This window comes from Macaca fascicularis, chromosome 5, assembly GCF_037993035.2.
Source record: "Macaca fascicularis isolate 582-1 chromosome 5, T2T-MFA8v1.1".
NCBI lineage: Eukaryota > Metazoa > Chordata > Mammalia > Primates > Cercopithecidae > Macaca > Macaca fascicularis.
The window spans coordinates 49,291,015-49,315,025 of record NC_088379.1 but is presented as its reverse complement, the minus strand read 5'-3'; the positions used below and the strand labels follow the sequence as shown (position 1 = coordinate 49,315,025).

At 44.1% G+C, this 24,011-nt stretch overlaps 1 protein-coding gene across 1 annotated transcript; it reads right to left on the bottom strand.

Moving 5' to 3' along the window:
* Positions 1-1,813: 1,813 nt before the first annotated feature.
* Positions 1,814-9,192, bottom strand: NKX6-1 (NK6 homeobox 1). The gene is made up of 3 exons (XM_005554893.5): positions 7,456-9,192; positions 5,601-5,773; positions 1,814-3,459 (listed from the first exon to the last, which is right to left on the bottom strand). The coding sequence occupies exons 1-3, from the start codon at positions 8,123-8,125 to the stop codon at positions 3,202-3,204; spliced, it is 1,101 nt and encodes a 366-aa protein (XP_005554950.1). The 5' UTR covers positions 8,126-9,192; the 3' UTR covers positions 1,814-3,201.
* Between the last annotated feature and the right edge of the window lie 14,819 nt (positions 9,193-24,011).

Sequence of the window (24,011 nt, the reverse complement as noted above, 5' to 3'; positions counted from 1 at the left end):
TTAACTGGAAACCTCAAGCCACTGCTGCAGTCAAGTAGAAAAGAGGAACAAATGCCAGTGTAGCCTGGCCCCAGAGCACAACTCTGGCTGCCACCCACACACCTCAGAGCACATCAGTACTCTGGGTGGCGAGCGCAAAGACCCGTCCGCCCTCTGCAGATTTGCCTGTGGAGTGGAGTCCAGGCATCAGCTTTCACCCTTCTCAGATGCTCAGAATGGAAAGGTGAAGAGCACAGAGGAACACTTCCTAAGGGATTTGTGAGAGTTTTCTTCCCACACCTCTAACTTGGAATAAACGCTATCAACCTGTTTACTTTTTGAGAAAAAGCTTCAATCTTAGTTCCAAGTTTTCTGTGACTATTACTACTATATTACTGCCACTGCTACTGTTACTACTATTATTATATTCTGGAAATAACATTCTAATTGTATTGTGAGTTTTTGTGTTTTTTTTTTTTTTAGAAAGATAAATAAATAAAAAGTTACTTGGCTTTTCAAGGCAGAAGAGGGGTGAGTAAAGGCTAAAAGAAATAAAGCAGAAAAAATGTTCTCATTTTCAAAAATTAAATGATAAAGTACAGTTGCAGGACAATAGGTGATGTGTCCTCCCTACCCACCCACCGCTGTCTTTTTATAAAAAGGGAAAGAAATATAGAGGGAGAGAGAAAGGAAAAAAGGAAGAAGAAGGCAGGAAGGAAGGAGGGAAGGAAGGAAGGAGGGGGGAAGGGAAGGGAAGAAAGGATAAGGGGAGGAAAGAAAAAAGGAAGGAAAACAAAAGAAGAAAAAAGAAAGAAAAGAAGGTATTATTCACAGCGAAAATAGAAATTATCCCAGCAGAGCAAAGCCTCCTTCAAAATAGCTGCTCCTCTGAAGGACACATCCCTTAGTCATACTAAGAAGATGGAAATTCAGAAGAGTTTGAAACTCCCTGAGAACTTCACAAACTAGAAAAAACAAAAAAGAGGACAGATTTTCAGCCCTTCTGTTAAACCGTGCTATTAGCATTGCACTCTACAATAATTTCTCTTTAGGCAATTTCATTTTGTGGAATTTGTGAAAATTTTAGTTTTCAACTATTTTTTACTTTCAAGGGAACAAAACAGACCTATACTTTCTTTAGCCTGAAGAATCTACTGAACTCTATTGATTTTTTTTCTCTTTGAACACAAGCTCATTAACCTGAAACACTAAGGAGGTAATGATATTTCACTGAGCCTGAAACCAAGTGTCTAAAAACAAAAAGATCCCAAAACAGTGATACCGCCCAGGCCTTCCCCCACCCCCCCACTTTTCTTTTCAAATTCAGCTGTAGAAACTATGACATTGCTTTCTTAACCCTAAAAGATTTTTACACCAGTTAAAGGAAGTTTTATTTAAATTCATCCTGCTACAGTAATGTTTAGTAAAATCAAGGCTTCTGTCTTTCCACAATTTCTGCAGTCTTACAGCTACAGGAGGAGAAATATTAGCATCAAATAGCAGTGCTACTCAACCAGCCAGCTCTGCTGCCTCCTCTAAGCTAATCGAATAGGGGCTGACTGAGGAGCTATCTTGGATATATGGAAATGAGCTCTTCCCAACTGCCCCCCAACCCCAGGGACTTCCTGGAAAAGGAAAAAGCGATCACGAAGAAATTAGACAACACAGACATCAGAAGCAGCTAGTTAGCTAGACTAGTCTCTTCAAGAATCGCCATGAGTGGGACTGCATTTCTTTTATTTTCCTATCCAGGAGAATGAGAAATGTGACATCACTCATCCAAAGAAAAAAAAAATTAAGTAACAGCTATTTCACCCAAGAAACCGATATACCATTTCTTTGTGGTCTTGACTTTTATTATTTGAGATCTCTGATGAGATCAGATGATCTGTACCCTTTCATTCAAGGCAACAGACGTCTTCAAACTGTTTTTTTTAATTTGATTTATCCTTTGAAACAGAAAGTGCATTACATTTAACTGGTCTTGCAAAGGGGATTTTCTTCTCTTTACAAACCGAATTCCTTATATAAATTAATAAATGTTAAAGATGCTAATATATCACCATTATTAGCTTAAAAAAGAAAACAATTTACATATACTATAGTATTCTTATGATACAAAACACTTCAAATTCAATTACAGCAACTAAATGGATTTTTATGTTTCAGACCCAGAGCGGTTGTAACAATTCCCACCATCTACTTTAACACGCATTTTTATCAGAAAGGAGTTAAATACAAGCTATTGTAGCCCCTCCCTCCCCAATACTTTCTTTAAATCACTAATAAATAGCAACAAACGACTGTGCAATTTCAGAGGAACAAGGAGGCAGGTGAGAGGCCTTCCCTGGTTCCCACGTCTTCCACTTCAAGTCCGGAGGATGCGGGAGCGCAGTGCAGATCCAAGGGGTGGGCAGGGCAGGGCAGGGAGAGAAGAGGTGAAGGGGAAAGGTGAGATTCTGCAAATCCAAACGGGAAAGAGGAACGAGAGGAGGGGACGGAGAAGGTGATGACATTCTATTCTACGCTTCTCAAATGAAGTTCAAAATAAAAGGGAAGGTGTGGCTTGAGTCGCTCTTCAAAGGGGAGGAGAAGAAGGAAGAAGGTCCATCTTTTTATACGAAATTCAAAAAAGCATTTTACATTTTAAATATTCACAATAAAGTAACTTCTAGTCAGTGTAACTCACGATTTATTTACAAAGAGCCTTCAACAGGTTACTTTAGTCGCACAGCAGTGTGTGGGGGGGAGAAACCTCCCTCTTCCCATCGGTGGCAGCGCCCGCCCGCTTGGCTCCGAGGTCCCGTGCGCGATGGGCGTGAACCCTTCCACAGCACCTCTCGGCGCCCCCTACCCCGCCGCCCGCGGGGGCAAAAGCTGGGGGCCAGGGGGACCCGGGCGCTGAGGCCGCTGCCCGCCGATGGGGATAGGACTGGGACCGTGGCCCGGCTGCGGGTTTCAGTAGCGTCATTTACGCAGTGCATTTGGTGCTCTTCCTTGCCTTGTCAACCCCGGAGTCTCTCTCCCCCACATCCCCTCCCACAACTTCCAGGTTAAAAAAATAGATATGTACATCTCAAAAATAGCAAAGGGTCCCCTCAGGCAGGGCCGGGTCCTCCGGGCCCAGAGGGGTGGCCAGGCGCGGCGTGCGCGCGGTCCCCGCGCCCCTCGCGGCCCCAGAAGTGGAGGCCAGAGCCGGGAAGGTGCGGCGGGCGGCGGTGTTCAGGATGAGCTCTCCGGCTCGGACGCGTGCAGTAGGAGGCCGCCGCCGCCGCTGCTGGACTTGTGCTTCTTCAGCAGCTGCGTGATCTTCTCGTCGTCCGAGTTGGGATCCAGAGGCTTGTTGTAGTCGTCGTCCTCTTCATCGTTCTCCGAGGCCCCCTTGAGGCGCTCGGTCTCCGAGTCCTGCTTCTTCTTGGCCGTGGCCATCTCGGCCGCGTGCTTCTTCCTCCACTTGGTCCGGCGGTTCTGGAACCAGACCTGAAGGCGGAGAAAAGGGAGGAGAGGGGAGACAAGGGAGAGGAATTGAACTAGCAGAGCCAGGCCGTGCTACCACCCCTGCATCTCGATGGCCCTCCCGCGGCCCCCCGAAGGCCTGCTGCCCTCCCTTGCAACTCTCGCAGCCCGCCCTTGTCTCGGCCGTCAGTCTCCTTCGCCCCAAGTCGTCCCCCCCACCACTCCCCCGTAACTGGCACCAACAAACTGACCCCCGTTGCCATAGCGATGGTAACACAAGATTATTGAGGTTGTCAGCGAGCGAGTTCTCAAAAGTAAAAACAAAACTTGGAAAGTTAAAAATGAGTGTCCCTAAAAGCGGGTTTACTTTCCTGCCTTCTAGTTTGAAGTTGAAAACTTTTCCCCCTTCATAAAGTTGCCCCACAGTGGCTGTGATTTTATTCCTTATTTACTTTCTTAAATTAAGAAATTTCGAACAACCTGACATGTACTTGCTTTTCGATGTAGATTGTGGGGGGAACGCACAGCATTTGCTCCAATTACTTCTGTTCTCCTTTTCACTTTTGAACATTTGTTTGTTTCACTTAATCTCAAATCTGAATGTGTACAAACATGGTAGATAAAAAATAGCCTCCCTGTTTTTATTTTCAATGTATGGTGCACTTAAAAAAAATACAAACTTCAAATACAAACTTCAAATCACCTTTAATGTTTTTCATAAGCCCAAAGTAAAGCAGAGGCTAGAATTATCATTGGTTATTTTTAAAACGTGAAATATTGTCAATTACATTATTGTCCACAATTGGCATGTCTATTCTTTCAAGTGTTATTTAACTGTGTTCCTGCCCAAGACATTTAACACAAATATTTTTAAGCTTATTCGTGGTGCTTGACATATATTTTACCTAAAGCATCAGCAAGAAGCAACCTATTTTCCAGAGATACTGAATTATCCTCCCTTTATTCTGTCTTCCATTATGTATTTTATCTAGAGAATCAGAATTGTTAAGAAAGTGATCTTTATTTTCTTTACACAGCTATAATAATTCACTTCTAGCCATATAGACATATTTACCGTGAAAAAGGAAGACCTCCAGATTATCGCAGTAGGCTCTGTACCAACCTACTGCAAAAATAATTTTAACTGTGATGGTATCCTAATGGCCACATACAGAATCACTCCTGAAATGTATTTTATGATGGCTGTCCAGGGGGAAATACACTAGCCAGCAGACATGGCTAATGTTATTCCTACTTAATTTAAGGAGCAACAATAGAACTAATGAAAACAGACTCACACCCCAAAGAAACAAACATAACAAACTGAAAAAGAAGGACAAAAGAGACTATTGGAAATACAGGAAACCATCAGATTGAATTTACCCAGCTTGTTCAATCCCTTTATTTTTTAGGAAAAAATTTCTGAAATTTGTTTCCCTGGAAATATACTGTACAACTCAATTATAAGGAAAGTGATATTTTAATTATAAATTGTTGTCATGAATAGTACAAATCTTAAATCTGTTGATAAACTTATTTTAAACCAAATTCAAGCCTATAATTTAGTAATAATCTTGTCAATTCATTTGTAAAATTACTATTCCAAAGCGATTGCCTTAAGCTAAGATAAAAAACAGGTTCATCTATGGTAAGTAGTTAGATCCTGTGGATTTATTTATTTATTTTTACTTGCAAATTAATAGACTAGCCCTGTAATACTGATCTACATTAGGAAATTATATAACTAGTGGAGCCTGAATTGACTAACAAAAACTTGGATATCTCTACAGATAGGATATATAGAAGCTGTCTGACTGACCTGATCTATTCTCTGGGCTGATATTTCATTAATGCTTTTATTCTCTAATAATGGTGAGTCCCCCAGCACATGCTGTTATCTAGATTAACCTAATTTCAAAGGCGGGGGCTTGATTCCTTTTGTTCATCAAGAGTTTGCCCGCCTGCAAGACCCCAGCGTAGTCCCCACCCTCCTTCACTACTCTCAACTTCTCCCCAGGCTCCTCCGACTCGCACCTCCCAGGCGACTGTTTGTCAGTTTGGGGTGTGTGTGTGTGTGTGTGTGTGTGTGTGTGCCCATGTGTGCGCGCGCGCGCGCTCGCGACAGGCGCGGTACCTATCCCTCTAGGTGTGCAAGGTCCACTCACCTTGACCTGACTCTCCGTCATCCCCAACGAATAGGCCAAACGAGCCCTCTCGGGCCCCGCCAAGTATTTTGTTTGTTCGAAAGTCTTCTCCAGGGCGAAGATCTGCTGTCCGGAAAAAGTGGGTCTCGTGTGTTTTCTCTTTCCGTCTTTGTCCAACAAAATGGATCCTTGATCTGTGAGAACCAATAAACAACGAGAGAGCGGGGGAAACAATCGGTTACAAGCGGCTGCACTAGGGGAAAAAACGAACTCGAAAAACAATGTTTTGTGGGAAAAGAAAGCTCAGTCTGTGGCGTACACCAGAAGTGTAGTGGCGCTTCCAGCCTAACGGCGCGTCTCCCTTTGCCTTTTTACATCCACCTGTTTTTTAAAAGCCTAGTGTTTGGCGCAGCAGTAAATACCTTCTGCTCAACACCGACGTCAAACAGCTAGGGAGCCTATTGCTAAAGTTTGCCAGAGCCTAATCGCAAGGCCCTATTAAATTGTGCCGGAAAAAGGCCACTCTCGCCTCCTAATCCAGTCGGTGCTCGTTCGGCCCTGGAGCCTTTGCATGAGGATAACTAGATTTTTTTTTTCCTTCAACGCTTCCTTAACCTGTGTCCAGGCAACAAAGGGGTCCTTGTTTTTGCACACAAGAGAGCTAAGTCGCCCCCAAGTCTAACGTCGCTGCAGCCGAGGGGGAAAGGGGAGGGGGGGAAAGGAACAGCCTTTGTTGGAGGCCCCTAATACGGCCATCAAAACCGATACAATAGCGTCTCCCTGGCACCCCCGCCAGGCCCGGTTGCCACCGTCCCCGGGCTTCCCAAGAGAACCTCCACTCGGCTTTCCCAACTTCCAGCAGTTACCGCTGCTCAGCCGCACTAAGGAGGTCCGGAGACTTGGAAGAAACTTCGGAGACTCGCTCAAAAGCGAAGAACCGAGCGAGAAAAGAACCCCAGGCTGGGCTCTGAAGTACACCTGGAAGGCTGGAAACCTCCGCAGCGCTGCGGCCGACTGCCCTGAAGACTAGCGCGATCTTGGGGCAACTCAGTATGCCTCAAGCAAGGTCTTTGCGGGATGGCACATTTTCCCCAGGCCGTGTCCCTTCACCTCGCTCTTCCCCTGGCTTTTTCTTGTGTTAAGGTGTTGAGCTCCACGATGTCCCCAAATGTGCCTGGACGCAACGTGTGCCAGCCCCTAGAGTGGAGGCAGGTGGGAAAGCGCTGGCCCAGCGCTGGGGAGCGGCTGGAAGCCCTCGCCCTGCCCCGGGGACGCTGGCCTGTCTTCAGTGGGCTCACCCAGGCCGAGTGTACTTGGGCGGCGAGGGCGAAGAGGTCTCCTCCGGAGGAGACTTGCATGCAAATACACGCACTTCGGGCGGTGGAGGGCTCACCGCTGCCGGGCCTCACTGCTTCGAAGAGAGGCAGCGGGTTAGGCTGGCAAAGGCGGAATGGGGCCCTGGACGGCAGGCAGGAGGCGGGAAAGCAGGGATGCAGTGGCCTCTCCTCCCCATCTCTCTAACCCAGGCCAGGCCTGCGGTCCTGGCAGGCCGTTTCAGGAACAGCCAGGGGCTGGGACAAGACACATGTCCCGCACCGCGTTGTGGTCCACACGAACACACACACACCAGCTCAGCTCAGGCGTACTCAAGACTTAGAGAGACGGAGGCGCTCGGATGCAGCCACACGAGCTCAGGAAAGCGAGAATCCCTTTCTGGAAGCCCTAGCCCAACCTAACTGGTGTGATTCCGGCGCTGCCAAACTACTGGGGCTGGCCACAGGATGGACCGAGCGGCATGCACACCAGGGGCCGCGACCCGGGAGTAGGCAGAACAGGCACGGCAGGCGGGCATCGGGGCGCGGGTGGTCGTACTCACGAGGGGTACAGGCCAGGCGTGCGTCCCTCCAGGGTGGGCTCTGCATCACTCCGGGCCAGAAGATGGGCGTCCGGCCGGGCAGCTCAGCCAGCGGCTTGGGGTACCGGCCCACGGCGGCCACCGCCGCGGCGCTGGGGCTGAAGTAGAGCCCGGGCGGCGGCGGCGGCGGACTTAGGCTGCTAAAGCGGGGCAGTCCGGCCAGCAGCCCCGCCGGGGATGAGGCGGCGGCTGCGGCCGCGGCAGCAGCTGCGGCGGCGGCAGAGGCGGAGGAGGCAGAGGCGGACGAGGAAGAGGAGGAGGAGGAACCGGAGGGCGAGGCGGAGGGCAGGGCGGCCCCCGAGGCCACCGGCATGGAGGGCCGGCTCAGGATGTCGTTGATACCATGTGGGGTGGCGGCCGAGAGCTGCTGCGGGGGGCTGCCAAGGGATGAGAGCCCCCCCGTGGCCGGGGGCTTCAGGCCGCCTGGGTTGTGGGTTCCCAGAGGCGGGGAGGGCGACGAGGAGGACGACGACGAGGACGAGGAAGAGGGGGGGCCGGTAGGCAGCGGGGGATAAGCGGCAGGGTACAGCGGGGTCTTCATCTCGGCCATGCTGTGCAGGGCGGCCAGGGGCGGGCTGCTGAGCAGGAATGCGCTCTGCCGGGTGCCCTCCATTGCCCCCACCGCTAACATCCCACGGCCAGGCCGGAGCCCGTAGCCTTGCAGCGAGGGCGATGGCTGGTGCCCCCGGCGGGGCTCTGAGGAGCCGGAAGCGCCGAGGGCGCGAGCGGAGAGGCACTCGGCGCGCCCGGAGGCGAGCTGCCAACTGGGCCAAGAATGCCGCCGCCGGGAGTTGCTCCTCTAGCTGCGCAGCAGAGATGTCCAAACCTTCCACGCAGGAGGCGGCAGCTCGCCGAGAAAAGCAGGCGTCCCGGCGGGCTAGGCAGTCCTTTCGTTCCGCGAGTCCTAGATTCGATCCCCGGCTCTTCTCTCTTCTTCACTTTCCCTAGTTGTTCAAAGTGCGCTACTTCTCATCTTCTGCCCCCGAGAAATAAGCAAAACAAAACCCAGGCTGGCTCCGGAGAGTTTGTAGCAAAGTTAGTTGCCTAATCTCCACTTTGAAGTTGGAGGGTGGGGGTGGCTTGCTTTCTTTGGGGAGGTTCAAAGGACGCCGTGTGCAGCCGGTGGAGCTCCTCTGATCTTACTGGGATGCGCTGCTCTTTCGGCCGGGCGGCTGATTCGCATTCGGCGCTCACCGTGCCCAGGGAGAAAGCGCATCCAGCCCGCGGGAGATCTAGCCTCTGGGCCGGCTTCCTCCGCCCGCGCTGCCCCGGGCTGCTGAGCCAGAAAGGGCAGTGCCACCGATCCCCGCGGCTCCCAGATCCTCACCTCCACCCGCCTTGCCCTCTGGGCCACGGGGCACTGGTATTGCAATATTGAAAAGAAAAAGGGGAAGGAAAAAGCACAGAAAAACAAAAGACTAAGTGTGAAAAGTCTGACGGCTGGGTTTCGGCGCCGCTCGTCAGTCCACCTCTGTAAACGGGCCTGGCGACCCCCGCCCCACCCCCGCGCCCTCTCTCTCCCTCTCACTCTCCGCCTTTGACTCTCCTCTCTGGCATTTTCTTCGCGGCTTCCCAGGCTTCGCTCTTCTAAGTCCTGTCCTCTGGCCAAACTGACCCTCTTCGCGGCTCCTCCGCTCTTTCTCTCCTTTCCTCTCTCCCTCTGGGCCTGACAGTTCGGATGAAGCTCTCAAAGGTAATAAAACATTTGCATCACTCCCTACCCCTCTTTAGCTGGGGGACGAAAGGGAGGGGTAAGTGGGGGACCAAAATGAGAACTTTGAGGGACGTCACTCCGAGGCGGCCGGGGCCGGGGAGCCGGGCGCAGACCGGGGGCGTAACCACCGTGTCCAATAGCGCGCCCCCTCGACCCTCGCGTCGCCCCTGGGGCACGCCCACTCGGGGGCGCCGCGCCCTCTGATTGGCTGAGGCGGGCGAGGCCTAGGGCCGCGCCCGCCTAGTCCCCTCCCGCTCCCTACTTCATTCTTTTGTGGGCGGGGCCAGGAAGGGCGGGAGCTGGCGAGTGGTGCGGTTCCGCGGTGGGGCCAGTGGCCGCCTCAATTAATTGTGTTAAATAAAATGAGAAAGGGGAGGGGGAAGCAGAGACGAAGAGGGTATTACTTTTTAAAGAGAGGAATAATGAAAACTCAGCCCTTTTATGGAAAAGCAGTTCATATTCTTCCCTTGCTTCCCCACTAGCCCGCTCGCGTCATCCTATCCCCTTCCCCCACTAGCTGTGGAGGGCGCCTCACCTCGAACCAAGTCTGGTCCCTTGTAAAATGGAGCTAATGGAGCAGGCAGCCGGCGCAGCCCTGGCCTGGCTCCTTCTTTTGAAGGGATTAATTAAAAGCCATCTGGGCTCTCCCAGAATTGTGTAAATTAATTTGTTGCTCCTTAAGCCTATAGATGTCCTTAATCCCCTTGTAGGCCGAAGGATCGTCCTCTTCCATCTTTCCACCTCCTGCTTTCCTTTTCTGTTCTTTCTCCTCCACTTTATTTTTTCTCATTCCCGAGTTCCCCTCTCCCATCGCTTCCCACCGCGTTCATTATCATTTATGGGTTACTCAATTCCCTGAAAACTGAATCCGTTTAATAGGAATATGTATCTGTCAGGTGATGTTTAGACCTGAGAACAGTGAGGGAGTTTTTTTCCTTAACTTTTCTCCCTTTGATTGTTGTTGTTATTTCTTTTGGGTTTACATGGGGGTAGAATCATCAAAATTCAGGCGGAAACTTTAGTTACAGAAGTAGCTAGGTACGTCCTGGGAACTGTAAGCTTTTGAAAACCCTCTCCAAAACTCTGGCCCCTACTCTCAATTCTAGAGTTGCTACGGGAGATGGAGATGTCCCAGCTCCTGGGCAGTGGTGGTAGGATGTCTATCTAGAGTTTAGGAGTTGAAGGGTGGTTTCCTTTACTCTCTCATCTCTTCCATCTCTGACTGGTCTCTACGTTCCCGACAGGGTTGAACCGCGGACTGGAGAAGGAAAACCCTTTGACAATTTTGGAAATTCAGCATGTTAAAGTAATACACCATTGGAAGGTGGTTGCTACAGCAAATTTGGATGAGATCATTAATTACAATTTTAATGCGCAGAAAATAGAAATAAACGCAACAAATGGCTCAGGAATAAAACTTGATCAGCACCACCGACGGATGGAGTTTAGCCATCGGTGTCAAAGCGTTCATTTGTGTCCAAGCGCGAAAAGCCAGGAGGGCGTACTCCGCTTCGATAACCTTCGCTTACTAAGCACTAGTTTTTAAGGGTCAGCTTGAGCTTGAGTTTGAAACTGGGGGAAGGAAGGGTTATATTTGCCAGTTTTATTTCCTTCTAACATAGAAGCAATGTTATTTGGTCCTCCTCTTCCTTTATCTTTCTTCATTAACTTCACGACTGGTTTAAATCTATTATTTCATGGACTTTAGAATCTGACCTGGGGGAAGGTGAAGTCCTTCGTCAGCATGAATAATGCTAAGGAGTCAAGCCAAGACTCTTGCTTCAGAAGAGAGCTGATGTGCGGACCATCTGCATTTCCCAGCGGGGATCCAGTGCTTGGGTCTAAACCCCAGCGCCCTGCCACCTCGGCCAGGAGGCTGCAGGAGGATGATGGCAGGCATAGCCGGTCCTAGCCTTGAAACTGGGGCGCCTATATCTCTGGCTTCGTTACAAACGAAACCTTTCTCGCCTTCGGACGCTCCACCCTGGCGGTGGCACCCAATCTTCAGTCTCCACTCTGCGCCTGGCCCTCCAGCGACCTCCCCATATCCTCCAGGACACTGCATTCTGAAGGACTAGGTAGGAATTGGGAGGAAAAGAGGTTAGTCATTCCCAAATATTCCAATGTTAAAGAGTGATCCCCTTTTTATCTCATGTAAATATTATGAGTCGGAAGAGAGTTGAACAATTCCCTACTGAGAATATTAGTATCTACTATTGGGGGCGCGGTTGCCAAAGAGAGACAAGGGGGAGAGATTGAGACTGAGATTCAACTCAATTCAACTCCGGGTGAACTGTCTTGAGTAAATAGTGGCAACGCTTGGTGTCAGGATGTCTCCATCGTTCACTTTTATGTATCATTTGCATTGCCAAATTAAAATGGCAACATTGTTCTTAATTATTACAATAAAAAAAAACCGGATCCCTGTACCTTGATTCCTGGTAGTGAGGGGGTGAGCCCTGGGTGCTCGATCCCGCGTGGGGCAGCGTGTATTGCAGATGCGCACTCTGGGCAGCGCTGGAAGATAGGCCGGTGCCTCCTGCCAGGTACTCGTTGTAGTGGATCTGCTGCGTGTCTACAGCTGGGAGCGGTGAGAACGACAGAGCATCCTCGGAGAGGTTGGGCTGTCCCCTATCACTCCCAGGGGGAAGATCGCCCTGCCCTCCGCTCTAACTGTGGGGTTGAAACCTGTTTCGGGACCCGAGTCCTGGAGAAGCTAACACTGTCGCAGGAGGCCTGTTTCTGGTGGGGCAGTCTAACGCACTGCGTTCAGATTCCTTTGAGAGTCAGGACTTGCTCTTTCGTTGGGATCCTCGGAAACCAGCATGCCTTCCCGCCCACGACCTAATAAAGTGGGACTTTTTTAAGTACCCCTCGGGAGCGGAACCTGTAACACATGGTCGCAAGGATCCCGGCGCATCTCTACACAGTATATGTAATGGGGAAGGGGGGCTCTGTTTGGAAGCAAATGATTTGCATTTTAATTGAAAAATAAATGAAAGCGGTTTGGCAAATTCTGAGGTTGCAAAAAGGGCTAAAAGGGTAGCGGTGAGGAAGGTTCTGTGCTCCTCGACTTTGAGGCTGGAAACAACAGCGTTTGTTTTCTGGTTACTGTTTTTAGCCTGCTGGCACTCTTAACTAGCCTGTGCTGTCCACTTGACCTCCCTACCCACAGTCTAATCCTTGACTCAGAAATGCCAACTGCGTTTTGATACTTGTTTTAAGTTAAAAGAACAGCCACCAAATTCAAGGTAACTAACGGAATGAATGCAAATGAACTCTCAGCTAAAGGTTCTAACGTTCTGAAGGGAGGGATGATAACGCCTCTGCCCAAATACAGTAAGGTCAAATGTCGGGATACTCAAGTGTGGCCGCAGAAAGTCAATTTCTATTCTGCAAAAAAAAGGGGATGGGGTGAGGGATGGGGAGAGGAATGAAGGGAATTATGTGTGTGTTTCAGTCCAAAAATCTCTCTAAAATGCAGTTGCTTGAAGTGTCTGGATGCCTTCCTTAATAACTCCATTTCACCCGACGAATAGGGCCTGTTTGTACTGAACCCGCAGGACAGATGGGTTTAACTAAACGTTATAAAAGGATTGAGCTGATTGCTGGGTAGAAATACAAGAAAGAAAGAAGAATGTCACTAAGCTCGAACCAACCTACTCTTGAGGAAAGATAGCAGGGCGACCGGGAGAACGTGTCGGTCTGTCTTTCTTTGCTTCCTGTAAACGCTGTAGAGTGGGAACTGCACCTTTGCCTCAATTTCTGCTGCCCAGGGCTTAAGGTGGAGATTTGGGAAGGATTGAAGCAGACAGCGTGGAAAAGCGCCATAGGATCTTGCGTCTGGCGCTCTCTCAGTGGAGGCCAACACCAAACAAGTGGGGAAGCGACCAGTGTAGACAGCTCCATCCGTTCTACCACCAAAAATATCTCGAAGTCCAGGACCTCCCTCAGCGAGATAGTCAGTGAGAGAGAACATTATACCTCTCCATACAGTCACAGAATACGTACCTGGGAGTTAAGTGCGCTCCAAGAAGATGGAAAATACTAAAGTCCAGCAACATCTGCAATACCAAAACCCGAGTCCTGGAATGAGTGTAAATGCAAGAAAACACCAATGAACTACTAGAGACAAAACTGGCCTTGAACATTTAGCAAAGCACACACCACCAAACATTTTATATATATATATATATATATATATATATATATATATATATACACACACATACATACATATACATATACAAATGAAAATATCTTTTCGTTTGAAAATTAAAATTTCCCCCGGCCACGCGTGCGGAAGCATTTTCTTTGCAGGGAACCATTTCCTTTTAGGAAATCCACTTGGATTGAAGTACATTCATATTTTAGCATGGAATCAAGGTGCTTATAGGAAGGTCTGTTGGTTTCCAGAATTTTCTTACAGAATAAAGTGCTAATCCAGTTTGGTGCACCAGATTAAAAAGTATCTGATGTGAACAGCCATGAAAAACTTAGGTCGGTATAAATAACGTTTTTTGAACATAAATTTTTAAACGACTCTGTAAACTAGTTCATCTTTATATTCCGCTGAAAATTGTTGCTTCTGACTTGAGTGTGCCTCAGTGTGTTCGCGGTGGTCCTTCCGGCTGCCGCCTCGCGTGTGCAGCTCCTTATTCTTCGGTGAGAAAAAAAGTTATTTTGTTTGCATCGCGGCTTGGCTTACAGTGCGGCCATAGGCCCGTCTGATGAAACTCTGAACAGTTATCGCCCTCTTGTGGAAAAAACTTCTTAGCGTTTCACACTGTCTAGGGAAGACAAGGCTGCCGGGTTCTGTTGACTACTATACCTCATTTCCTCGCTGGGGCAGTCTGCCTTTGTGCAACTGCAATTATATTTGATTAATATCTGCTTAATTTTTATCTGGAATGCCAAATTCACAAACTATGGACATGGCAGCTCTTGCTTAAAGTAGAAAACCCCTTCTAAAATGAAGATTTATATTTTAAATCTTTCTCTCCTACTTGTCTTTGACTCCATTATTTGACTCCGGTATGACAGAACAAATCTCAACTGTTACTGACATTATTCTGGTTTTCTGCTTTTCCTCTCTGATTATCAAAACAGCATATTTGCTCAATTCGGAACATTTGGAAAGTAGAGAGAATTATAAAAAAGCACAAAGAGTAACCTACAATTCCACCGTCAGTGGCAAATACTCTGATATTTTGGCATATTTGCTTATTATCTGTTTTCTAGTCTTTATTCTATACTTTGTTTTAATGATTGAGATCATATGGAGCATATAATATTGCACCGTTAGGCCCATTTTTATAACCTGCTTTATTCACTTAATTGAAGCAAGAACAGATCTGTCTTTGGAATGTCCTGAATTTAGCCTCCTGTGAGGTGAAAAAGGCCCTTCCCTGAAGGGCTTGTGAATACCTCACTCTAACAAACAGTAATCTTGTTTAGAGATTACTTCAATGCCAAGATTGATGCCAAGATTGCTGCCCTGATTCTTCTACTTGCAATTTGACCCCTCCAGATCCTCAAATACTTTGCCATTAGTTCTCAGAATGTTATGATACAAGTAGAATAAAAATACCCAACACTGAGTGTTTAGTGTTCCAAGTATTTTACAGTATTAATCCAACAACTCTATGAATTAGGTACTATAATTGTCACCATTATAAGGAATAAAATTAAAGCACAGAGAAGTTAAGTAACTTGCTCAAGATCACACAGCTACTAAGTGAGGAAACTGGGATTTAACCTTCAGGTAGTCTGACTGCAGAGTCCATTCTTTTAATCACTAGATTCTATCACCCCTCTGATAACTAAGAAAAAAAATTAATGCATGTGAAAGCTGTCAGAATATTACAAATTGATAAATAAATATAAAGTGAATCCCTGCACATTCCATTCCAGAAAAGAAACTACAATTCACATTTTCATAAATAATAAAAATATTTAAAAGATTTTAGAGTTTATTGAATTCTTTTTAAAATTATTCAAATAAGAATTTAATTCCTGAAAATAATATTATGCCCTGGTTTAGACACAAGTTAAATATTTAAGTTTCAAGATAATTTTAATATTATTTTTTAAATAAATATACTTTATTATTGAAACCAGTTTTCAGTATTTAAATTATTTTTTGACTGGGCATGGTGACTCACACATGTGAGCCCAGCTTTTTGGGAAGCAACAGCAGGAGGATCACTGAGGCCAGGAGTTCAAGACCAGCCTGGGAAAAATGATGAGACCCTATCTTTACAAATAATTTTAAAAATTAGTTGGGCTAGTGTGGTGCACACCTGTAATCCCAGCTACTCGGGAGTCTGAGGTGGGAGGATCACTTGAGCCCAGGAGTTTGAGGCTGTGATGAACTATGATCACACTACTGCACTCCAACCTGGGCAGCAGAGCAAGACTCTGTGTCAAAAAAAAAAAAATTAAAAATTTTTTAAATAAATAAATAAATGGAAAAATAGCAAATTACTTTTTAACTTTACTTTTTAGTTTTAACATACAATGCACACATTTCAGCTTTATATCCTTGTTCCCTGAACCTAGCAGGGTGGTCAGTCATAGATTTCTTTCAGAGGTGGTCTAGAATGAAGCTCTAAAATGCTGTGCAAAGGCCAGGTAGCCTTCAGAATAAACCAGTCAACCTGACCCTTTTACCCTGCAAATTGCTTAGCATATAGGTTATGCTATATGCATAACTTAGTTACTTAGTTACTTCATTACTTAGTTACTTAGTGTACTTCAGGTGTCACGGAGCAGTGAACAAATGGGAGCGATACTAAAGTCATTTGACAATCAGTATGACACTAGTGTCAACCAATCAGAAGTGATGTTCTATTAGAATGCATGTGCTGTTTATCCCCCCACCAAGATTCACCAAATCCAGCTCTTATTCATGCTGTACCCTTTCCTAACTGTGTCCTTGGGCAGGTTTATTACTCTTTCTTTAAAACTGGCTTTTGTCATGCTTACAAGTCACTCTCTTGAAAAGATGCTGAATTTAGTGCATTACCTTTCCATAGAGCTGTCTTGTAGAGGCAATCTCGTAGTGGTTGTAGGCCTCTGTGTATACAAGGGTGAAGTTTACTCAGAGAAAATGGACCTTCCTGATATTAATTATCAATGGAAGATCAGGTCCTTGAGAAGGAAGGAGGCATTTGAAAAGAAGGTCTTACACAATTTAAAATGAGGAAATGTTTATCCCACTTCCAGTCTCCTTATTTTGGACTTCAAGCTCCCTTTGGTACTTTGAATGTAAGGTAAGCACCATTGCATGGAGACAAAAACTTGTTGTAGGAAGAAGGAATTCCTGCCAAGAACCCCTAGTTGAGGATGAGAACATTGCATATGCTAGTTTATCTAGTTTCATGACACTCATTTTATCACTTTGATTTTCCCTGTGCTATTAGTAAGACTTTGTTTAAATGTTCTAGTGGGATCTAGAAATTGTTCTTGGAAAGTAAGAAGAAAATCTGCCCACATTTGGACCAGAATAATAAAGGGAGATTTGTGCCCCTTCTAGGCTGTCTAGGTGGCTGTGAGGGCCAGTTACTTATGCTCTTCACCACAGAAATGTTGTCCCACCTTAGGAACGATTGCACTAATGAACAAGGAGTGCCGATTTGTATTTTTCACAGAAATGGGCGTTCATCTGATAAAGTTAAGAGATTATAACATAGTGATAACAAGGAATGCTTTGTTTTTAGAATAGTGGTTCTAACCCTCTCAGAATTAGTGCTACCTTTTCAAAACAATAGTTAGCAATGGCCCGTTTACTACCTTAAATGATATTCATAGGTTATAGAATGTAGCTACACATATAATTTTAAAAAATCAATATAGAGTGTTAACTATGACATAAAGAAGTAAAAAGAAAAAAATTTATAATATAACACATACAGTACTTCTATATGTAAATACATAGACTGCATACACTGAAGACATAATGATATAGTCAGACATACCTATATATAGAGTCATGGTAAATGCAATAACTACAAATACAGGCTGATTAGGGAGATTCAAATTTTATGAGTGGCCCTGACTCTTGATTGTTGATTTTCAAAAATAATGAGTAACTCTTAAGTGAAACAAAGTGTGTTCTTCCCTTAATCTACACTCCTGGATAATTCAGAATTTATTGAAACTGCATAAAATACTTTGTGTTTATATATAAAACAGGGCAAATTCTGGGCTCAACAATAGTAAGTAGGCTTGTCACTTCTATAAATGCCCATTGTGAGATTTGGAAATTTTACTTTAGTGGGAATGTCCCATGCACTGCAGGACATTTAGCATCTTTGGACCCTATTATGTCAATTAATTTCCAGTGTCATTCTTAACCAATCTGACCAGGGGAAAGCACCCACAGATTTGTCAAATGCCCCCACTCAGAGTATCTCCTTTAGAACTATAGAGTTTAGGAAGTGTTTTTACATACATTAAATTCACAAAACATTTTCACATACAGTATCTTATTTAATCCTCCCCCAAACCTGTGAGGAGGACATTATTACTGTCATTTTAAGAATGAAAAAACTAGGGTTTTAAGGACGATGTGAGAAAACTCAAAGTCATTCACCATAGCACATCTTTTTCTCCCAGACCCACCAGTCTGGAGCATAGGCAACCCAGGTAGAATGAATGATTTCATTCAGCACATAACCCAGAAAACTCCATTACATTTAGCTTGGCTATCTAGTCCAGGACTGTGCATTATAATTGCCACTAGTCACACGTGACTATATAAATTTAAAGTAATTAAAAATAAAATGACAATGAAAATACAGTTTCTCAGTCACACTGGACACATTTCAAATGCTCAATAGTTACATGTCACTAGGGGCTACCACGTTGGATAGCACAGATATAGAACATTTCTCTTATTGCTGAAAATTCTATTAGACAGCACTGATGGTCCATTTCAATTTTTTGTTGAACTTTCAATTGCCTTCGTATGGCCCATTCTTTGCTTCCTCTAAACTGCTATCAATTTTACACACACACGTGCACACACACTCAGCCCCTTCTTTGCACTTTTGTTTGTGCTGTTCTAGATCCAGAATGCCCTATTTCTTCAACAGTGAACTTATTTGCTTACACATTTGTCTCCCTTGCCCGACTATAACATTCTTGGGAGCAGAAGCATACCTTAATTCGTCTTTGCATCCCCAGTTCTCAGCTCAGTACCTGGCACACTGCCAATGCCTAACATCTACCAATCCACACCACCCCACATGCGTTTTCTTTTGGATCCTGATCTTGCATGGGTGACTGATAATGACAGTATGTGTGCTGCATATAAAGCAGATGTAGTTACAATTAAACTTTAACTCCAGATTATAAATTAGGTTTAAATGAAAGTGTTTGGCACTTACAAACTCCATTCCATGTGCCCAGTACAATTGTGGAAATTTCAGATATAGAAAGCACAGTTCTTGACCATGAGCAGTTTTATTGCCATTGGAGAAACTAGGTGCAATATATGAGATGTCAGGATATCATTAGGGATCATCTAGAAGAGTTTGTGATTGAAAAGCATAAACAAAATGTTACAAATTCCGAATTTTACAGTGTTGTTAAAGGTTAGGACTTGGAAGAGAAAACTTTGCTGGAAAAGTTGGCTCACTTACAGTGGGTCTTAAAAAAGAAGGAGGATCTGCATAAAGATAGAAAGACAATTCTGGCTCTAGTGAAGAGCATTGTAGGTAGAAAGAAAGCAGTTAATCAAGAAATAAATTAGTGTGATATTGGCAAGAGAAGGGATGATACGAAAATACATTTTAGCATTTGCTGAGTGCCTAATCTGTGCTCTTGACATAGATGGAGAGGTGAGGAAAGGGCCTTGCTTCATAGAGATGGAAACTATGAGTTCTGCTTGAAAATATTCACTTTCCTCAAATTTCCCTCTGGTTGTGCCAACTATTTGAGTTCTTTCCATAGGAGTTAGACCACTATTTCCTGGATCCAATTTTGTAGTACTTGACCACCCACACCTCAATCAGATGAAGGGAAAATAAGAGAATGCAGGCATAATGGAGGCAGATGCCACAGGATCAGGCTAAGGGAGAAGCCAGAAGCATCCCTCCCAGCACCATGGGAGAGTGAGATCTCAGACACATGGAATTAATGTGTCAAAATTGGCAGAATAGGACAGTAACCCCCACAAGGGTAAGAACAGAGAGTTTTGGAGTTCCCTAAGCCACACTTGAGAGTCCCACCTCAGGAGTCTAAGCCAAAGACAAACAAAATTGTTCAGATTGCTTAGAAAGCAAATGTCATATCTTGCAATCAGCCACAGTTCTCAGGTTTTTTGCCTCTCTTGGGGTAAGATTACCTAATTTTTCCCATCAAAATACTGATGAGTGAAAGAGGAAGTTTATTTAGGTCATTCTTATGGTGCATAAAAAGAGGTAATTTAAAGGTAGATATGAGCCAAACTATGGGGCTAGAATGAGGAAACCACTGAGAAAGACCTGCAGACTCTGAAGAAAGGCACAGATGAAAATAGTGGTAACCAGCTGCTGTGGTTGGACTTCCAGAGGACTTGCTCTCTTGAAAGTTGCTACCTGAGAACTGCACACTGTTTCTGTACTTGGAGTAGTGCAGAATGAGTGTAATTGCCGCTCATTTAGGCACTCAATTTTAATTTCACATCGTTTACATTATGTTGATTTATTACAGCCAAGTCATTCACACAGCATTCATTTGCTCAGCATTCTAAGGCCCATGACAAGGGGGGGCTCATTCCATGAGAACTCTCTACAGAATTCCTTCATAATTATTTATTATTTTAAAAAATTATATTAAAGTCACCAGGTTGTAGAGACCTGCTGAAAGGATGGCAACGCTGTCTATCTGCAATTTGAGTTATGAAGAGATATATGAGTAAATATAAAAGTGTTTAAAATATCTGGAGAAAAAAATCAAAATATGTTCCCACATATTGGATGCAAATCAAGTCCAGAAACAGAAACAATGAGTGACACTAGATTTTTTTAAATAACTTGTATTTCTAAAATTTTTGAACTATAGTGAGTAGAAAGAGTGCCATATTAGGAGTTGGAAAGCATAGATTCTAGCACTCATAGTCTGATTTTCCTCATCCTTATATAGATGAAAACATATGTCTATATAAAAATTTTTACATTAATGTTGATAGCAGCATTATTTATAATAGCAAAAATTAGAAGCAATCCAAAGGCTCATCAGCTGATGAATAAATAAAATGTGGTCTATCCACACAATGGAATATTGTTCATCAATAAAAAGGAATAATTACTCATCCATGCTACAACATGCATGAACCTTGAAAACAATACTCTAAGTGAGGAAGCCAGTCACAAAAGGCTGTATATTATTTCATTTATGTGAAATGTCCAAAATAACTAAATCCATAGAGATAGAACATAGATTAGTGGCTGCCTGGGGATGGGACAGGGCCAGAGTGGTGTGGGAGCAGAAATGGGGAGCAACTGCTAATGAGAATGGGGATTCTTTGGGGGAGATTGAAAATGTTCTAAAATCAGGTTGTGGTGATGGTTGTACAACTCTGAATATGCTAAAAACCCCTGAACTGAGTACTTTGAATGGGTGATATTTTTGGCATATGAAATATGGCTCAATAAAACTATTTTTTAAAAATACCAAGAATATGAGTGTAAGCACCCCATAAAGTGTGAAGTGTTCTATATGGTAGAAGGAGTCACTATTGTCTTCACCTAAGGAAACTTGCTGGGAGAGGAAGCGGCAAATTGCCAGTAACTAGATCCCGGTTACTGGGATCCCAGAGGAGAAGGACTAGATCCCAGAGGAGAAGGACATAGGAATGACTGCTCTACAAAAGTAAAAATAAATTAAAACATAATAATAAGGCAATGTGAAAAAATGACAGTACTTTAATTATTTTTCCTTCTAGGTTTACCTTGTTTGTCGTACTGTAAACAATATGTAATTGGCTTGTAGAAAATAACAATTTGCATTTTAGATACTTTTTTTTTTGTTTCAGAGTCACCAAGTCCATAAACCATTCCTTAAGTGTCTTAAAGACAAAAGATATGCAGAGGATTCAAGCCAAGAAATGTTGATGTCCTACTAGGTATTAATTCTTCCTCTTAATCAAGATCTGATTATCAAAAAGAACAACAGAACATTAAAATGCTATAAAGATTTGAAATGGTTCGGTGTTCTCCAGAATTCACACTGTAAATGTCCTCGTTATGACATTCACCAGAGCAACAAAATTGAGATGTTGCTGCAAGATTCTGTAGAGCAGAATCTTTGCAAATTATGATGAATTATCCAAGTCCATATGCTTGCTCTATAAAGCTTTGTAATATCAAGATACTCCAATTCTGCTTCTGCTTCCTCAAAAACATACTATTTTAAAGAACAGTAAAAGGTAATTAAAAATAGTTTATAGGTTAATAATACTTGGTCTTATATTTGTCTAATGCAGACAGTGGTGTGCTGGTGTTATAGCTGTTAGACATTATTGTGAGCCAAAAAAATGAATCAGATATTTAATGGAAATTTTCTTATAAAATTACAAAAATGCAAGCCAATAATACTAAACTATAATAAAATTCTGAGCAGTGATACTACTGTGGGTTTTTTTCCCCTGAAGGAGTAGGTATTCTATAAAAGAATGCTTAATTACTATGGTCATTCTGTTATAAATAAATATATTTCACAGGCTGTTCTATATAGCTGATAAATGAATTTGCTCTGTTTCATCATTTCTGTACATTAACGGCATGGAACAAGAAGCAAAACCCTAGTTATTACTAACCAGTTCTGTCTATAACAAAATTTAAAATTCCTTACAGCAGAAAAGTCAGAAACTTAAAAGCCTAAAGAGTCAAAAGCAGTAGTTTCCATTCTATGTAGCACTATGGTGCTTTACAGATTATTTCTCCTTAAAAGTAAGGCTTTGTCTTTTGTTAAAACGGAAAGTCCCTGGAAAGACTGAGTAATACGCCTTATCAATTATGTGAGCCAAGGTGTAATGAGTTTAGCAGCTCCTTACCTGAGTGAGAGCAGGCTCCAATGATGCTAGCAGGGTACAGGAGCACCCTAGGACTGCATGACTACACTGAACTTCTGAGGGCTGAGAGAAGGGACCATGATGGGGCAAGGGGGTCTTCACAAAAGGTGGAGTAAGAGTAACAGAGTTGTTTTGATAACCTTTTACCTCAGGTTAATAGAAGGGAGAACAGAATCCCAGAGCCTTCAGAGGTTACTTCGGCTCAGGGAGTTGGGAGGTGTATATAAGGAACTAGAAATAGAAAACCTTTGTCATGTTTCCCAAAGTTACTAACAGAAGCATGCTCATTTTTTGTTTTCCCTCAAAGCATAGTAGTTTTATGTGCTTATATTTAGGAACAGCAAAAAGGGGTGATACCTGCGAGACTTCCTACCACTTGAGCCAGTCTTGGGGAGAGCTTATCTCCAAGCAGAGCCTATCACCTGGCATGTGTGTCCGTGTGTCTGTGTCTGTGTGTCTGTATCTCCCTGTGTCTGTACTGAAAGAAGCAGGAACACAGTACAGGGAGGCTACTTGGCCTGAGCTTCCACACACAAAGGGCCTCAAATTTACACTTTAGAAGTTGTCTCCAAGAAAGAATATGCACATAATCACATATAATCACATACACTGACCAGTGGAAAGAAAAAGACAATCACCATTTGATTTTAATCCCATGTCCCATGATCCAACCACATAGCCTTTGTAAGATCTACATTAGTATTTTTAATAAATCCTGTAATTATCACATGAATAATAACAATGCATATGTTAAAAGTGCTAAATTGCTAAATAATTCTTATAATCTTATTTTGAAATTCATTTATCCATTAATATACCAAGAGCTTTCAAAAAATGGAAGTAGCTTAGGTCCATCCCAAGCTTTGAGGGGCTCTGATACTGAGAAATTGGATCGATAGTGGCCACTGCTAAGAAGAGAGGAAAATAAACTTAACTCCTTTGGGCCTGCAGTTATGGAAAAAGGGGAACAAAGAACTGCCCTGGTATGAGAAGGGACCTGGGAATCTTCAGTAGAAAGCTCCTTATGAGGTTCTCTGGCATTATTGTTTAGCCACTACATCACAAATCTACTTCTGTTTAATTATTCTAATATTATTAATGCAACTTTTTTTTTTATTTGCTATGTCCACATAATCCAGAACATCAATATAGTCTTGATCTCAAATCAGCTAGGTACTGAGAGTTATAACAAAAATCATTAGGTCCCTTCTTGAAGGAGCCTACCAATAGCTTGATTCTCACGGGTAAGAAGATAACTAGCAATGCAAGGCAATGCTTAACTCGTAAGCACCGTGCTGGTGGCCTAGTCAACAAGAACTATGGATGGGAGTTCATTCAGAAGAAAACTTCTGATCAGAGAGAAAGCTGTGGATGAGACAGAATTTCATTTAAGTTGGGCCTCTTTACTTTTTACTGGGCATTTGTGTGTTTTCCTCTAGACCAGATATTCTTGTGCGTTTTTGTAGAAAACCAAAAGGAAGAAAATAAAGACAAAAACAGTGACGATGCTGAAGAAAGAGAGGATGATTGAATATCCAGGGAGATGAGAATAGGTGGCAAGGTAAGCCTTTCCTTGGAGTTGAAGGAATGGAGGCAAGGTATAGAGAAAAACAGATGCTTAGGGTAGGAAAGCAGAGGGGATGAGGACACTTCATCAGGTAAATGGGAAACATGCATTCAATGGAAAGATTCAGGAAAGAGTTTGTAACATGAAAAGGGAGAAAAATTCAAGAAAGTTGTTAA

Excerpts from the sequence above, each read along its gene's own strand:
- NKX6-1 (XM_005554893.5), bottom strand. The coding sequence starts at position 8,125 with ATGTTAGCGGTGGGGGCAATGGAGGGCACCCGGCAGAGCGCATTCCTG. Across the intron at positions 5,774-7,455 it reads ACGCCTGGCCTGTACCCCTC|ATCAAGGATCCATTTTGTTG; the intron begins GTGAGTACGACC and ends TGGTTCTCACAG. Across the intron at positions 3,460-5,600 it reads TGACGGAGAGTCAGGTCAAG|GTCTGGTTCCAGAACCGCCG; the intron begins GTGAGTGGACCT and ends CTCCGCCTTCAG.